This window comes from Pteropus medius, unplaced genomic scaffold, assembly GCF_902729225.1.
Source record: "Pteropus medius unplaced genomic scaffold, Ma_sr-lr_union100, whole genome shotgun sequence".
In the NCBI taxonomy this organism is placed as follows: Eukaryota; Metazoa; Chordata; class Mammalia; order Chiroptera; family Pteropodidae; genus Pteropus; species Pteropus medius.
In genome coordinates this window covers 8,964,179-8,982,455 of record NW_024340848.1, presented here as the reverse complement: position 1 = coordinate 8,982,455, position 18,277 = coordinate 8,964,179, and the positions used below count along the sequence as shown (strand labels likewise).

General features: G+C 35.2%; 1 protein-coding gene across 7 annotated transcripts in view; it reads right to left on the bottom strand.

Moving 5' to 3' along the window:
• Positions 1-1,469: 1,469 nt before the first annotated feature.
• Positions 1,470-18,277, bottom strand: part of MBNL2 (muscleblind like splicing regulator 2) — a 150,166-nt gene continuing 133,358 nt past the window's right edge. For all 7 annotated transcript variants that reach the window (XM_039837978.1, XM_039837982.1, XM_039837981.1 and 4 more), the window contains one exon: positions 1,470-4,242. In XM_039837978.1, coding sequence (XP_039693912.1) covers positions 4,228-4,242 — 15 coding nt within the window. In that variant the 3' untranslated portion in view covers positions 1,470-4,227. The remainder of the gene's footprint in view (positions 4,243-18,277) is intronic.

Genomic DNA, 18,277 nt, shown 5'->3' with positions numbered 1-18,277 from the left:
CATTCCTGCCATCTACCACGTCTATGAAGAGGACGCAGAGAAGTTTATTATGTTTTGTTTTGTATGAATCATACTTATTCCTAGTGACTCAGTCATTTCTGTGGAGCTAGACTGGTCCAATAGCAATGATAGCCTCATGTTTCAGAGACAATATTTAGCTACCTAGTATTTTCCTACCACAAATATCAGAATATTGAACTATATTTTGATTTGCCTAGCTGCTTATAAAATCTTTAAAGTGTTGCAAAAGAACTTTGGTTAATAATAAAAAGAGTATGTTTTTGGGTTTGAAACATTATTTTTAGTTTGGGCCTCCCAAAACTGAAGTAACACTTTTCTATTGGAAGATAATTATAGAATAATGGATATTTTATATTTAAATATTTTCTATGCTGAAGAGATAAACCAGTTTTATCCTTTCAGGTTTAAGTGTCACTTTTGATTTTGATGTAGTACCATAAAAAGTCAATCTACTGATGAAAATTACACTACATAAAGTCAGGTGCGAAAAATTTTAAGTACAGTTTCTCTTAGATTTTTCACTTAAAATAACAACTTATTCTCTGAAGTTGGCACCTTGAACTCACTATTAACAGAGAATGTTTTCTTGTAAGGAGCAACTGATAGAATAGCAACATTTTCTGCTGTATTATAGTAAAAAAATTGCTCATCCAAACACATAGCCAGTTTTTCAAACACCCACAAAGGTGCGAAAGTATTTTTACCCTTGGAAATCCTGATGGCATAAAGATACAAGTGCCTTTATTCCTTCATTTGTATATACCTGATCTGTTGAATGTTTGTGTTTTCTACCCTCATAAGGGATGTCATAACCACTCAGAAGGCCTGAAGCTTTAAACTAGCCACATTGAAAACCTCCCCTCCATTCCTGTCTTGGCCCACAGAGGAGGCAATTTCTGCAACCCCTTGCATGACAAGGAACGTTCTCACCCCAAAGTTAGTATCACCTTCCTTGAGCAATACTCAGCTGTTGTTCTTCCCTTGGTCTACCTGGCCAGGATGTCTGCACAGAACAGGATTCACCCTCCTGGATCTTTCTGTAGCCTCAGGTCTAAGCCTTGTTGTCCAATCAGGCTCTCCCAGGGCTCAGTCGTATGGATTAATGGGCACGTCTTCGTTTGTTAATGAAACTGGCATTTTGTTCCCCACTTGATTACTGATTTTCTTATCTTCATATTCAGGCAGAATGCCGAAGAAGAGGGCTGAGTGGCAGGATTTATTTTTACTTCTGATTTCAAAGAATATTAAAAATGCTTCGAAAATGATCCTTTTAAATTTTTTCTTACTTTTAAAAAGCCGCAATCAAAAACCAACACCGTCATCTCCCATTTGAAGACCAGAGCTTGCTCTTCTTTGAAGTTACCAAATGTTCTCTTCGTGAATGTAAAACTCTTTTTGTTTGGCTAATTATCAATCTGTCTGGACACAAAAAGGAGGAAGACTAGAAATTCTTTTAAATGCTTCTTTTATTTCATTGGTTGTACATTGGGTGAGTGAACTGAATATTACAACCAAAACATAGAATTGATACAAATTAGACTCCTGTTTACACTGTAAGGTAATGAATGAGGGAATTCTTTAAGTGTTACAGAAAGATTTAGTAGAAATGTTACCAGTGGTATGGCTGAAAGAATATATCGGTGAAGTGCTATTATATCCTGAAAACCAAGAGTGAAATGTAGTTCCCATACAAGTGGCGAGTTCGTCTCTTAACTACAATATTTGCTGAATTGCTATCTTCATGTATTGGATATTGGTGTGTTTGTTTTTGTAATTAAACAAAGCATTTAAGATTTATTCATCATAGTCAGACTTCTGAATATAAACAAACTTTTGGCAAATAATATTTATACAGAAAAATAGTTTTAGATCCTCTCAAATCCCAGAATTATTCTATAAAATTACATTATAAATAAATAAAAAGCAAAATCTGTTGTACATATATTTGTACATCTATGCATTTGCCTTGCCTCCTCCTTATTGTAAATGGCATATTTATGACTCTTTGCATATTATAATCACAATTCTGGAAAATGGATATCTTAGTAAAAATACAGTCCTCTATATCTGCTTGGGGTTACAGGTGATGTTTTGATGATCCATTATTAAAGGGCTGAAAATAGTTGTGTGCTAATAATTTTAACATCAACGTCATGAAACAAAAGAAAAAAGAAAGACAATGTTATGACAATTAGTCTACAAAAATATTTCGGTGATTCCCATAATTTACCTTTTAGTAATGTATACTATGTTTTCAATGAGTTTAAGTGAATTAACAAAGAAAAAAGGAAAAAAAAGAAGTTTGAATGTTTTAGGCAAGTTGTAGCATAACTACATCGTTATAGATGAGAAAATTACAAATATCAATAATACATAAAGATGAAACTACCAAAGAAATACAAGTTAGATACAATACTTGTCCACAAATTAAAACAAATGCAACGATACAAGCACTATGTAAGATTACACTTAGAATGTGATTTTCTTTTGATAGGGTTATCAAATCTATGATATAAGATAAATAGTCATTAGACTTTGACCAACGTTAATTAAAATAGTGGATTTCTTTTTTCTCAAACAAAAACGATATGGTTGGTGCATACAGTTTTCTGAACAGGCGGTGATGCCAAAATTTAAAATATTTTACATTCAATCTCAAAAGTCAAAATACTTCAATCACTAATATGTTCACAAAGAAAATGGATGTTTTAAACAATTACACATAATATTCATTTATAACAGCTATTGTTTTTTAAACAATAATTTAAAAACTATGTAGGTACTGTATAGGCTATGTGCAACATATAAAATGTGAAATATGAAATATTTGGTACAATAGTGCTTAAAATAAACTTTAAAACAAACTTTCTGAACAAAATTTAATTGTTTCGCTATTACCTTGAAGATCAACCAAGTATTTAAAAAAGTAAACAACATTAAAATATGTTTCATCCATATATAGTATATATATGTATGTGTATATATAATATGTATGTACTTGTATTAAAGTTTTTTATACTTTTGAGACATAAAATATGCTTTAAGGTGAAAGAATTAAAAGAACTATTTTTTCCATGCTGTAGTCAGTTACAACCCTTTAATCCAACTTTTGAAATGCAAAACAGTAATGGATTTTTAAAAAGTGAAACTATCTACTTTTTGTTTACATAGTAATTTAGATTAAAGTCACAGTCAAATTTTCAGTGACTAAACTCAAACTTACTTAAATTAGAATATTATACAGATCTCCTCACCTACAGCTTCCTTGTTTGACTAGGTTTTCAGTTTAGAAGAGTTATTCTGTAACAGGCAAATGGATGGTGAGTTTGAAGACTAATCCCTTAGATTAGACTGTTGGCATGGGCCTCTCATTCTTGCAAGCTGGATGAAGTCTGGCAAAATCTAGGCACTTCTACAAAGTCTCTCTTATAAAACAACTTTAAAAATATACTTGTAAAATAATACCTTCAAGACTTTGTTTGGTGGGGTATGAAGCTCATACCGTGCAAAGTTTCTTTTTCAATCTAGTTAATGTTATTCTAGAATCACATGATTCAATGTGGCATCTCCAGGCAAACCAAATACCACACTTTGATGTGTCCCCAGTACTTGTGCTTGAATTTCCATTCAAATTTTAGACCTGCAGGACAGGTATCAGTTTTACTTCACTTCTCATCTTTGCTGCAGCATTCATGTTCTCAAGAAGTGAAACATACCTTTTGATCCAGTGGGTGAATGAAATGACAGTAATTGAAGTTAGAATTGAACCTGCCCTTGGAATAGGTTTTTAAACTAATGCTAATTGTTTATTGCTAACTTTGAAATATTCTGAGTCGAAATGAGTAAGTTGGTTGGACTTTCTGCATCAGCTATAGTTATGGAGATAAGACAATATTCCTAGGACAGAAACTATGTTTAGAAACCCTTTAAAAGTAAACTTTATCCTTTATGTCTTTAAACATCACAGCTGGTCTCAGGTAGTTAACTATCTTAGGTTGGAATATACTAAGCATACCATATTTAATACTCATATATGATATAGCAGCACTAGCTTCTTAGAGTTGTGGTCTGTCCAGAAGAACTAAATTTTTATTTAGCATGCAGTTTGTGGCAATTCTATTGAGGAGGAAACAGGATAGTATGTACAGTAACAATGTTTAGTTATTCTCAATGCAGATTCTTGGCATTCCATTCCGTTTCTGCTGATCATTTCAGAATTATCTGTTAAAGAAAAAGATAAGTGTGATTTAGACATCTTTTTCTGAGGGAAAACAATGAGTTTAAGTTCTACTCTTTGAAAATAAACATTTGAAATAGTAATTTTCTTCAACTTCTTATATTTTTGATGCAATTATAATTTTGCACAATCCCCACTCTTCACACTGAAAAATTTTACCCTTAAGCACTTCTGCTCTGCGGCCACTGTAAAGAATGGTGATTCAAATGCACAGTGTTTTCTATAAAACTGAAGATTAGATTTAGACTCTAATCTTCTTTTTTGGTTTTTGCTTCATATTTCTTTATTATATATTCTCATTACCCTTCAAATAATATTTGCTAAGCTGATCAAGGAAGTCTAATGAGATAATTCATCTGTATATGAAAATTGTTTATAAATTTTAAATGTAAATATTTTTAAATGTATAAGTTATATTTACTAGCTTGCATTTATAATTCAAAGATGTGTTCCCATCAACAGTAATTTTATTCCCAAGATATAAGAAAAACCCATTTCAAATTCAGGGAATGTTTAAATGTTCCAGATTAAAGAGACACAGGGATAACATTCTAATAAGGCAGTTAAAACATTCTTAATAAATCCAAAAGCACAGATAAAGCCAAATTATCAAATGCAAACCGTGGGCCCTGGAAGGGCCATGATCTCTGGGTTCGGTTCCAACTCCATACCTTCGCAAAGGACAGAGAGTTTTCCCTGTGTGACCCAGTCCACTGAATGTCAAGCTTGAAACCCAAGCTTTTAATACATTCTAACAAAAATATTTATTCTTTGTGCAATGCTTCCACCAAACTTTGTGCAATGAATAAACAAAATCTTTACTTATTTACTTATTAAACAGCCAAGAGACTTTGTTTAGGAAATGACCAGTAAAAATTCTTTATGGTTAAGGTCAACTAGTATTCCTACACACTGGGATCCAATTCTCAACAAAAGCCTCATTTCTATAAGTATAATTTCTTATCCCATTATGTTAGAATTCATACATGTGTTTATTTTCCTGAAGTTTACATAAAACAGTTTTAGTAAATACACTTAAATAGTTTCTTCCATGAAATATATATGATTAGCCTTTATTTTATTGGAATATAAAGATGTGTATGGAATTAATAAAAATGGAAGAATTTATTTATATTAAATATTTTTGACAAATGGAAACTCAGAACTTCGGATGAGATTATTCTGTTTTTAAAAAATTTTTAGGAATTTAAAATTAATTGGAAAAAATGGCATTCCTTGTCTCACATATAACAGACAAATAAAAATGAGATATGATTTCACATGTAAATATTATCGCAGTATTTTTGAATAGTCACTGCAAATAGCTAATATTCAAATTCTTAAGATGGTCATATTATAACCTCATTATTAGATTTAAATATTTTATTATTATTTATAATAAAGGAATTATTCTATTTCATCCCTTAGCTTCAATGCTGCCTGTAAGGTTTCCAAATAAGAATGTGATCCAGGATATCAAATCATGTTCTGTTTTTTTTTCTTCTTTCCTTTTACTTTGGCAAGAATCTCTAAAATATTTATGGAAAAAATCTTGTAGTTTCCTAAATTGATATAATGATATATATTTTAGAATATATTCACATTCTTGCTTATTAACTGAAACTAAAATTCCATAGAGAATGAAATTTTTAATCACCTGGAAAAAAAGTATTTTACAGAGAGCCCAGCAATGAGTAAATTTATATTATAGATATTAGTTACAACAGTGCTTTGAACTTGTATTTGACAAAGAGACACGTATGACCACCCAAGCTTAATTGAACTTAAATCAGCCTTGAAGTTAACTGAAAGCGTTAACCGAACTCACCCAGACTGCTTTTCCCCTCTGCCCCGGCCTACACACGATCCATTATGTGAGAGTTCCATTATAAGAACTCTCAGCTATAACTGCCGTCTGGCATCTAGGCCAGAAAAGTCTGATCATACCCTGGTCTATGTCTTTGGCTATCTTGTGGACTATGTGGTATAAAAAAAAAAGTAGATTATGTTCCTAGCAGCTGTGAGCTTCAAGAGGTTCAAGAAATTTGATCTTAGAAGGTAGGAAAGTTTTAAATGTTTCATTTTTTGGTGACAATGTTTTCTTGAAAATATCATTTGATTATTAATCTTCTTTCTGAAAAATATGGCTTGCTGGTACAGTCTGAATTAAGTGTGCTAGGGGGTGAAATACATTCTGGAAACATAGACAGAACAGGCATCCAGATGAAGAACAGTGAGTGCCTTTGATTTAACTGTTGCCCATCTGATTATTGCTTCTGATGTTAGAAGACATATGACATGACATGACAGGCACTGAGGCCCAGGGGGAAGGCAGGGCAGTTCCCACCTGGAAACGTACCTGTACCTTCGGAAGGAAGAGGAGAGCCAGGTGTGTGTACCGGGGGGAAGGGTGTGGAGAAGCCATTCTGAGGGAAAGAGGGATCTTCTGTCTAGTTTTTAATATGGCTTTCTTTAGTCAGATTATATTTTTAATTCACACCAAAGAAACAAAATTTAAAATAAAATGAATAGGTACATTTTGTGTGTTTCCTTGTTGCCTCTCCTCAGAGATATTCTTTTATACTAGTTTAATATTTACATAAAAACTTCTTCAATCCCCATTGCAATTTTAAAAAATTTATTTGTTTAAATTGCAGTTTTAATGGTCAGGAGGATCAACAGCTTGAGAAGTTGCTTGAATATTTCAATACAGGTACAAAATACATATTCCTAAAAGAACACATTTATACATGGCCTAGGAACACAGGCTATAAGTCTAATACTGACAAGCCCTAATCCTGAGCTTATTCTTTTTAAAAAATGGTTAATTAAATCGCAGTTCACCAAAGTGATCTTGATAGACTGGCTGCCAGTGGTATCCTTCCTGCCCTGTACTCATCAAAGCTAAGCCTGATATCCAAAGCTCTTTCTTCAACCTCCAAGCACTGCAGCCATGTTTTCTTGGACAGGGCAATAGATAACAGTGCTTTGAACTTGTATTTGACCAAGTGCTTTGAACTTGTATTTGACAGACTCCTGGGAGTCTGCTCGAGTATGTATAACTCAGAGAGGTAGCCATCACACTTGTTCACTAAAAGTCTCTTCTCTGAAGCACCATTATTGTCTTTCTTTTAATTTTAATAGATTGATTTTCCAGAAGGTGCTGAGAAATTATTACCAGAGCCTTAAGAGCTAGGTTGGTATTGCCAGTTAGATTTTGTAGACTTGGAAAAGACACCACAAACAGTTTTAACTGGCTTGCATGATGTACCAAGTGCTTTTGCAAGCCAGCATGAGCTTAGAGATGTTAGCTCACTCTGCTCCCTGGCATGGGGGTCCCCTCCAGGGTGTAGTGACAGTCTGCGATGGGACCAGGGGCAACAGTGATTCCAAAGAGCATGTCTGTACCTCTTATGGTGCCAGTGGAGGTCAGTGCTCAGAAGAATTCTCCTGGAAGTTTGGGAATCACAGAAAAGCTAGGTAATGGGATGAAGCCTAGAGCAAATAGATCCCAAAGCAGTGGGTGTGAGGCAGCAATGACTGTCTAGAGAAGCCAGATGGGGAGAAACTGATAAGAGACTTGGAAGAATGCTAGCTCACTCCTCAGGACATCCTTGCTTGAGTGGCCAGCTTCATCGTACCCCAGGGTTGCTCCAAATGGATGCTGTAAATGTGTCTGTTTACAACAACAGAAGCCCCTACCCAATCACAGGTCCACTGCTTCCACTTCTGAGGAACCCTGGCAAGCTTTATGACAGGGAAGAAATCAAATATGTTGAACAAGATGTATTTCTGTTTATCTCCTTGATAGACTAGTCCCTCAAATAAATATTATTTTGTATAACATAACCATGACAAAGAAGGAAGTTAAAATATTAAATAGGACTAGGCAATCTAATGTGGTAAATCAAAATCTTGAACTGAAAAAATTATTTTCAATTCCTTTTCTACTAAAAGAAGAACACACAAAAATGAGAATAGCTGATACCCACAAAATCAGCAATTCTATTTTTAAAACAAAGGCGCACTTGATTCAAATCATGAGAGCATTCATAAATCTTTAGTAGACCCTCTAGTTTTAACAAGAGTATCTGTGATGCAAAAATATCAGTTAGCTGCAATAGAGTCTGCTTATCAATGAGCATCTCTTCCAGGTGGTTGGATTTAAGAATCTGATGATTCTGCATAATCTACATCCTTAAGTTACTTCTATATAAACAGAACACAATTAGTGTCATATTTATTTATTGAAGACAAAGCATGAACAACATCAAATGGGTCGTTCCCCCATCAAATGTGTTATGAGCAGCCATTTAATAGTCTCTGCATCTTAAATGAAGTACATACCCTAGACTCATAGTGCAATGTCAATTATGCTTATTAAAAAGATGACTAGGTTAGGTACTGCCTAAATACTAAGCCTACTCGGACTAGACAGGAAAGGTACATTAGCAAGTGGGTCAGATGGCAGGGCCTGTGCCTAGAAGGAATGGAGTAGCCGCTGCTCAGCTCCAGGCAACTGCTGCCTGCAGAAACCTGGGCTCTACATTGCTTGACCTTTCCATTTTCCAGAAGAAGCTGGAAATTCAGTAACTAATTCACATTATAGAAAACAGCTGTGTAGGTCAAACATATCTTTGGGCTGAATGCAGCTATGAGCTGCTGGCTTGTGTCTTCTTTGAGCCTTACTTTCTCGGAAGAGATGACCACCAAGCTTGGATTACTAGCTTCTTGGGCCAGGCAGCAGCCAAGGCTACAGGCAACACAGAGGGAGGCAGCAGTCACCAATGCCGAGCAGGATCAGGAGAGCAGGTCTAATGGGAAGCTAATCTTGCAACTTTCAGATATTTGCCTTTCATCCAAAGGAAGAGGGTACTTGACCAACAGCATTCTCTACCTAAGAAGAAAATACTGTTCCTCCTTTGACTGATTCACCAGATATGAAATATGCACATTGCCTTCTCTCCTCCAAGATGACGGATTTAGGCTGAGCCATCGATATGCTGTTACCCTTCATGGGTGTTTGAAAAAGAGCAGACCAGAGTGAGAGGTGCATTTGGTTGAAAGCAAAATTGTCTGCAGAGGCTGAAACACTGAACTTGAGTGCATTAGCATCAAAAACTCAGTAGCTGAATGAACTAGCTCTCACGCAACAGGGTGCAAAAGAGGCCAAATCAACGTAGAATATCCTCGGTGCTTCGGAGGTTCAAAATATTAGTACTTTCTGAGTTTTCTACCTTGTGGTTGATATCCAGGAATTGAACACATGAATAATTTTGGAAACTGTGAGCTTCTAGATGACTTCTAGAAATGTTCACACTTCTTATATAAATATGTTGATTGCAAAGATTCAGAAATGTCAGATGAGTTATCTTTTAAAATGTTAGCTCAATATTAAATTCATTAAGAACTCTTACTGCTTAATTGATAGGAAAAACATTTCGGTGAAAAGACAAACTGTTTCTATGGATGCAAACCACAAAAAATTAGAAAAGAGGAATAATGGATGTTTTAGTTAAATTCTCCTGTGAAAAGTCATCCAGTAATGTCTCTGTAATTTGAGTTTGAAGAGGTAAATAAAATATACCTTATAAAATGTTTATGTGGCCTTGCTGAAATCTGAAGGAATTGCAATGGATACCACTAGCATGGGAGATCAAATAGACATTTCCAGTCAAGGCTGCCACATTAACTGAGTCCACAGCAAAACTGAGTTTCGTAAGCACAGGGCAATGTCCAAGTCATCTTCCTATCCTTTGTGTCTAGGACAGGGCTAGTTCATAGGAGGCACGTATTAACTGCTGGTTGCACAGAGGGCTGAATAGATAAGGATTTACTGAGGACACGATGCCACAACGTTGACATCAACAGAAGACCAATGGGCCCTTCACAAGGGAGATGTGGCAATGGAGGCAAGAAAAGAGCCCCTTGGAATATGTATGTGTGTGTATATATATGATTGTATATATACATATGTCGTCCCTATCAGGGCGGTTAAGAGTTCAGGAATACCCAAGAAAATAAACATTCCTTCTCATTCTCCTGCCCCCTGTTATATATAGATGAAAGGAAAAATATTTTAGGCTGGGGGCAGCAGCACTCACAGAGGATGGAAACACAGCAGGTAAACAAAAATGCCACCTGAAGAAAACTTTTAGACTTGGTTGATTTCTCAGAAATCTTTTTCCACGGTTACAAGGCCCTGTTTTCTCAGGAGATGATTAAAGAAAAGATGTTTCGCTGTCTCTTTAAACAAAATGAATTATTAATTTTAAAACAGAAAACCGAACAGAATTCCTAAAAATATGACCAGGCTAAGGAGGCTTGCCTGTCGCTCACCATCCCAATATCTATTTCTTTGGTAATAGTTTTCTTCTCATTCTGTGACACAAGCTCCTGCTCACCATTCGCCACTGGCATTCCTCCCTCCTTCGGTCTCCCCACGGTTCAATAGTCTCTCCATCTTTTTCCTCTTGCTCCACACACTTCTCCATGGCCATCACTATCTGAAATTTCCCAACTCTGAGAAGTGAAACTTGTGAATTATTTTGTTTGAGGCAAATGGTACAAAGGCAGAGGGACGTTTTTACATTTTTGGCTGCAAAATAATTCTGAACTAAATCATAGTTTACTAAAGTCAAAATCAAATGTTTTTGGTCTCTTTATGAACATAGTTAATCAGAGCAATTACAATGATATGTGTTAATAAATAATTTCAAGAACTTTGGCTTATTTCGAGACTATAAACTTTAGTTATATAAAAAGTTTAAAGGTCATTAGTGGCATTGTGAAGAGACATTTTGAAAAACAGTTGTATTTATTATTTGGGGGGAATATTGTTCTGAAGGAGGGCAGTATATTATGCCATATTTGACTTGTTTTTACAAGAGATTTTGATTTATACAGAAAAGGCAAAAACTGGGATTGTGAGAGAAAATTTTCAAATATGAAAATCAGTTTCACTCTTGAGAAGGGCACCCTAAAGTTGGCTGGAATATCCACAATATTTAGCAGACCTTAAAGAGTATTTAGTTAGGATTATTGTTTTGCCTTCTGTCACTAATAGAAAGTTTACATTCAAAGCCCTAATTTGTTATTCTGTTTTCAATGAGATATTTTATTGATGACTCATTCTTGTCTAATATTTTCCATTCTGTGGTATTTTAATAAATGATTTTTTACATATATTTTCTAATATATGAAAAATTATCATTTGAAAATATTGATAATTGAATTTTTGCATCAAAGGCAATAACACTGGCCTCGTTGAAGCTTACTGACCAGAGTCCACATTGATAATTTATATTATTTTTATAAAATACATATATGAAAACTCTTGATTTGAATAAAATTTCGCTCCTCACATGAGTCCATGTCACATGTGGAAAAATCTAGACTCTCATGAGTGTTGTAGTGAGACTTTGACTATGATACTCTTCTCTACTCCAGACCCAGTCCCCTTCAATCTCAACTCCCCTGAGGGAATTCTGAGGACCATTTCTGTTGCTTTCCAGTGAGATGGGAATCTAGTCCTCAGATCATCTGAACATCCAAATGTCATCTAAGGGTGACCTTTTCTCCTACAGACTATACAGGAGGAAGAAGGTAAAGGAGACCCTTTATTCCGCATGCTTCGCCTTGATGCTATAGATGTGTTTAAAACAAAACGCATTTCAGGAATGTTGTGTGATTATTCAGGAAGTGAAGAGCTGTGAGACCACATTTGCACTGCAGGGGCCAGAGGTCAAAACAAAACCAAATCGAAGATTGGAAGGGCCACACCACCTGACATTTTTTACTTTACAATGTATATAACATTAGTACTCCATGAATTTTCCCAGTGGATATGCCAATCACAGAATTCATCAGGGATAATGGTTCCTATACCTCCAGCAGGTGGAGGAAGTGAAGGGCTTTCCTGTGACACAGCTGTCTGGTGGTTTAAGTTAGGCATACATTTTTGGCATCTTTCTTGAATCTCAAAAGATACAGAAACATCTGTGAACATGGTATTTGGCCAGTTCCACGCTGTCAGCATAGTACTATCCTTGAGAAATGTCATGAGTTAAATTAACTATTGCAGACCAGTCTAGACACTCAACCATCAAGTCTGTCACTGTCTCTATAGAAAAATCAATTGAGTTCCAAACCAAGTGACAAAGGAAATTTTGAACAAACAAACATTTTTAAAATTAGAGATTGTCTGCATATTAAAAATGGCTAAATTCCTCTACTATATCAGGAAATGCTAAATAGTATTTGGGCCATATTTTTAGAATAAAAGATTCTAAAATGCTATAAAAATATAAAATACTTTTCTAAAAGTACTATATTTAGAATATTTATAAATTAAATTATTTATAATGAAATGATTTACAGCACGATTTAGAGCAAGTGAAGCTATCTGGGATTAAATAGGCTGCCCACATCTGAGCTTATTTCATTCAAGATGACCTCTGCACGCAAAGGTAGAATCTAAGAAAACTTTTTATCCTTTAAAACACAATTTATATAGCAACTGAAAAGAAATTTCAAAAGCATTCATTTATACCTGCTCTTTTCAATACGGGGTTTTGCTCCCAATAATAAATTGAAGATTCAGGCCAAGAAAAATCACAGAAAGAAGATCTCGTTGGATTCAACATCAAGTCCCCAGTCCAGCTCAATGCCTTGCTTTTGTATCACTACTATTATGTTAGACTTAGAATCCTGGGCACATTTTGGCCATAGTATTCATTTGAACAGTGGAGCAGAATATATAATTCAGTCTGCTAAGAACTGGCTTTTAAGACATTAAGGCAGAAAAGTAACCGAATGCTAAGAATCAGTAAAAAGAATGGTAAGATTAATGTTACGTACAGGTCATAAAGTACGTTTTTTAATCATCTCGCACACATTTCTCAAATTGGTAGGATGACGCTGCCATCTAACAAAATTTCCAGCAAAATTAGTTTTATTTTGTTTTTAGTTCTTTGCCTGTATATTTGTGTATTTGTGTGGGGGCGGGGGGTGGGTGACTGATTACCAGACCACTCAATTGTGTATGAAATCATGGCACAAAGGAAAAGTCAAAAGGAGTCCTGGAGTGGAATTTCAGGAAGCTCGTCTGTGCCCCCAACCAGCTCTGTAACCCTCCTAAGCCTTAGTTTCTCACTGTGCTTTTACCGCATTGGCACCTCTGTAGTACGGTGGGTAATTAAACCAGGTTACCATCTGTCCTCCCTAATAACGCCTCAGGAAGTGTCAAAATATCCTGGTATAATAGATGGCAAAATGGAAACCAAAGGAAGAAAATATGCAAAGAAAGAAAGCTCCTACGTTCTCTTTTATTTCTTTATTACTAACTGCCCTTCCTCAAAGCTCTGTGGGTAGGCCCATTCATTCAGCATCTCTGCTTTTTGAGAAGATCCTTATTATATGATAATTACTTTGACTGTAATTATTTGCATGCTGGTGTATTGTCTGTCCTCCTTACTATGTAAGATCTAGGAGAACAGGGACTATTTTATTCAATAGTATATTCATAGAATTTTGAATTTTATGTGACACATAGTGGGCTTTTAATAAACACTTATTGAGAAAGGGTATGAAGATATGTTGCCACTGAGAAAACAGTGGGCATTTTTATGACCTGGCATCTCAGAATAGATCCAACTTCTAACAGATGTGTTTCACTGAGGAAGAATTTGTGTTTGCACTGTTACCTGCTTTATGAAAATAAAACTTTTAAAGAAAAACTTTTAAAGAATTTTTAATGTGGAAAGGATAATTTTATACTATCAACTCAATAAAAGAAAAAACTAAGTAGAATTAGACATCTTTCTTTTCAATCCTAACCCCATCATCTTTGGAGAAACATCTATTTAGATCCTTTTCCCAATTAAAAAAAAAAGTGTGGTAATATAAGCGTAGCATAATATTTGCCATTTTAACCATTTTTATGTGGCATTAAGTACACTCACATTTTTGTGCCACCATCACCACTGTCCATCTCCAGAACTTTACAGCATTCAAAACTGACCCCATTAAACAATAACTCCCTATATCCCTTTCTTGCCAACACTTAATTCCTTCTTCCTTTCTCTTTCTCCCACCCTTCCTTTTATCCTTTCTATTTTTGGCTTCAAAATGGGATCCCTGGCTCTTTCTGTGTGTACATCTGACTCATCATTAAATTCCTTGGCTCACTTTTTAATTTAGCTTTATGATTTTACTTACAACTTTACTTCAGATTAACCTTCAAGTCATTCCTTTCACAGCTGCCTCCTCCAGGCTGCCCAAGACATTCATTCTCAACTAGTGATGTTCAATTAACCTGAGATAGGTATAAGGTAAGGTTCTGTGGAGACAGTAGAAAATAATAGTATCTCTATTTAAAAATTATTACTGTTTTTTTAAAAAAATGAATGTCCTGGATGAGAAGACTCATCTCGGAAGACTATTCGGCCAGAAGTTACTTGAGAGTTTACCATCCTGGGAAAAGTGAAATGGTGCCCTTGCCCACTAGCTTTCCAACTCTCGTTTACTGGACTGGAATTTCAATTTCCTTGTTGGGCTCATCAACCGACCGTATTTTCAGACCATTTCTGATATTGCACTTGGACTTTAAAAAGATTTGTTTCAACTACAACTTTCTTCTTAAATGATTAAAACTTCTACAATCAATAGTTGAATTCAGTGTTAGAAGTTTTTAAGGGAACCTTATAAAGAGCTTCATCGCAATCCTACATTGACCATGGGCTCCAATCCAATTCAAATGTGGTAGAGACACAAGAGGACAAGATTTGGAGGCAGGTGAACTTGAGTTCTAAAACTGTCCAGCCACTTTCTACTGCTTGAATCTTTTTTTTTTTTCAATTTTATTTTATTAGTTTCAAGTATATAGTACATTGGTTAGACACTTATTTAGTTTATAAAACGATCCCCCTAATTGCTCTTTCTCTCCTCTGGCTCTACGCATAGCCATTATATTAATGCTAACTGCATTCCCTATGCCATGTTCCCCATCCCTGTGACCATCTATCAATTACTAATTTGTACTTCTTTAACCCTTCACCCCATTCTCCAAGCCTTCAGCTCCCTTCCCCTCTGACTTGAATCTTAAGCAAATTATTCTTTAAGATTTTTTCTCCTCTGGAAAATGGATAAGACACATTACAGAATTATGCTGAATATTAAATAAAATAATGTACATAAACTGTCTGATATGTTTTTGATAGATCTTGGTTACCCTCCCTTAATTTATTTAAGATTCATAATACTAAACAAAATTTTGTTTCAGCTTCTATTTAATAGGCATTCAAATAATAATATATTATGCACTTAAATATTGTGTGATCTGTATGGCACTCCATATAAGCTGGTAATAAACTTGATTTTGATGAGATTAATAAGATTTTTCAAAATGTCAAATACACTTACTTTCTTTTCTCTATATGAATTTCCTGACTTGGCACTGACAACTACATAAATATCGACTGAATTTCTCTATTTATGAAAGTCCTGACTGTCATTCATATTAATCACTTTCAAATGAAAATCTTTTATCATGAAATCATTAACAGCCAGTAGTGCATGCTGATCAGTGTCAAGCAGTAGAAACTAACATCCCATGAGAGGCAGAATCCCCCAGTCTTTAAAGTTAGACTTGGTTAAAACCCATGTCTGTAATGGGAATTAAACATTATCCCTCAACAAGTGCCTGGTGATAATAAGTACATAATGCTACTGTTGTCATATGGTAATATTTCATCTATTTTAACTTTCTAGGCTAAGCCATGAAACATGAATATTTTGACAAGGTATTGAATTTATTAATAATTCTTAGATCACTGTGCTTAGGGCAAGCCACTATTTATGGACACTTCTGCACACCCAATCTTATCTAATAAACATCCATACTTCAATTTTCAAGTCTTCATCTCTTTTCACAAAGGTCCCACATACATAACAGAAAGAATGAGGAAACTTATGTTATGAGCTTACGTTAGAAAAAAAAAAAAAGCAACTCAAACACCTTTTTCCAAGGCAAGGGAATGCAGTGGAGTTTTCTCCTCATTCTTTATACACTCCTTAGATTTCCCTATTTTAATTTCTCTCCTTGTTCAAGGCCATCCCAAATGTTGCGGAAATCAGAGAAGACCAAAGAAAAGAAGATGAACAATAGGAATCGATTCAAGCAATTTCTTTTCTCTTGAATCCTCGTAACTAAAAAGTGATTTTCTGGCCCTTTCAATATTTCGGTGTAACAATGACAAATATTAAAGATTAACGAGTGGAAGATCTATGAAATTATTATTGAAAAAAATTTGGAGAAAAAGAATAAATCAAGTCTAACAGCCCGGGTATCTTTTTGATTCCTCAAAAACCTTTCTAAATTCCAAGGAGGAAGTGAAGCTATTGATTGTTCAAAAAACTTATAGCTGAATATTCATGATGGATTGTGGTTTGATGGTGGGAAAGAGGACTAAGCATGGTATTAGGGGATGGGTTTTAACCCTTATGTAACCTTGAATGAGTCACTTAACCATTCTAGGTCCTTCCTCTTATTGTAAAATAGAAAGTTAGGAGCTTGGGGAAAGTTCTAAATCTGGCATTGCTTCTTAATAGATGATCTTGGGCAAGTTTCTCAGCTTACTGAAATTGTAGTTTTCTCATCTGTATATTAGGGATAAGAATAGTCCCTTACAAGCTCATTTTTAGTTTTAATGAGATAATTCACATAAAAGGCTTAGCAGAATGTCTGGCACTTGGTAAGTGCTTAATAAAGAACTCTTGAGTTACCTTTATGCTGTCTGTAAGCATATGTATAGTACCTTGGGGCCCATTAAATGATCGTTTAAAGCACGTTCTCAGGAAGGCAGTGTGGCGAAAAGGAAAAAGAACTACTCTAGACAGGACACAGATAATTGGGTTTCTAGTCCTGGTTCTCTTATTATTTATGTGACTTGGGAAAGCCACCTTGCTGATCTGGGCTCTTGTTCCAATTTATAATAGAACTTGCATCATCATTTTCCTTTTTTATATTATTATAAAATATAATATGGCATGTTTGTGGTAAATTTGCTCTTATGATTTGTTGCTTTTAATAACTATGATGTAGTTGATGCAGGTCTTGGGGCAGACCTGCAAAGGCTGATGTAACCGTGACTATGGGAAAATGGGTGATATTTTACAACGACCAGCTTAATAATGCTGCTTCCAGAAATACATTGTGGTGAATAGTGAAGAATGTTTGTATTTGATTACAGGAAACTCATCAAATAAACTCTGAGATCTTTGAAAACTCCAGAGCAAGGAGAGTGATGACAAGAATAATATAATTTGATCACCTAAAGTAAAACAGACAGATCAAAAGCACCAGCCTATTACACCTGATGCTGAAGGGAGATGAATCTAACTGCTAGAATAGCTATAGTTTTTCGTAAATCAGTATCAGAAAATGTCAGTCAACAAATTTGTCCATTATAGTGCAAATAAGAGTGAAGATGTGTCAATAAGAACCATTCTTTTTATATAATTCGTTGAGAGAGCTGTCTTGTGGAAGGCTGATGTGGGGACGAGAAAGTCCGTGAAATCCACAGCTACTATAGATGCTGGAGAAGAGTCACTGGGAGGGCAAAAGATCAGAATGCTTCCCTGAATTTTCCTGATTCTAGATTATCCACCCCGCCTCTATATATTTTTTCCTCTCTATTCCAATTTCATCATTCATCAAAGAAGTAACTTCCTCATCAGTTAACCTACACTTAGCCTGTCCCAGCTCATGTCTACCTACTTGCTTCCAGTAAATCAGTGTTTCTAAGTTTCTGTCCTGCTCTTAACCTGCCATTCCAGGCCCTCAGGAACCTAACCTCTCCCCATCTATTCAACTGAATTTTCTAGCATGGCTCAAATGCATCTTCCCCTTTGCACTCTCCCACTCACTGCAGCGTGGCCTAGAACAAGTCATGTGGCCACATGTGAGTCTTGATTTCGTCACACATACAAGAGAAAGGATAGGACCTGTTTGATCAGGTT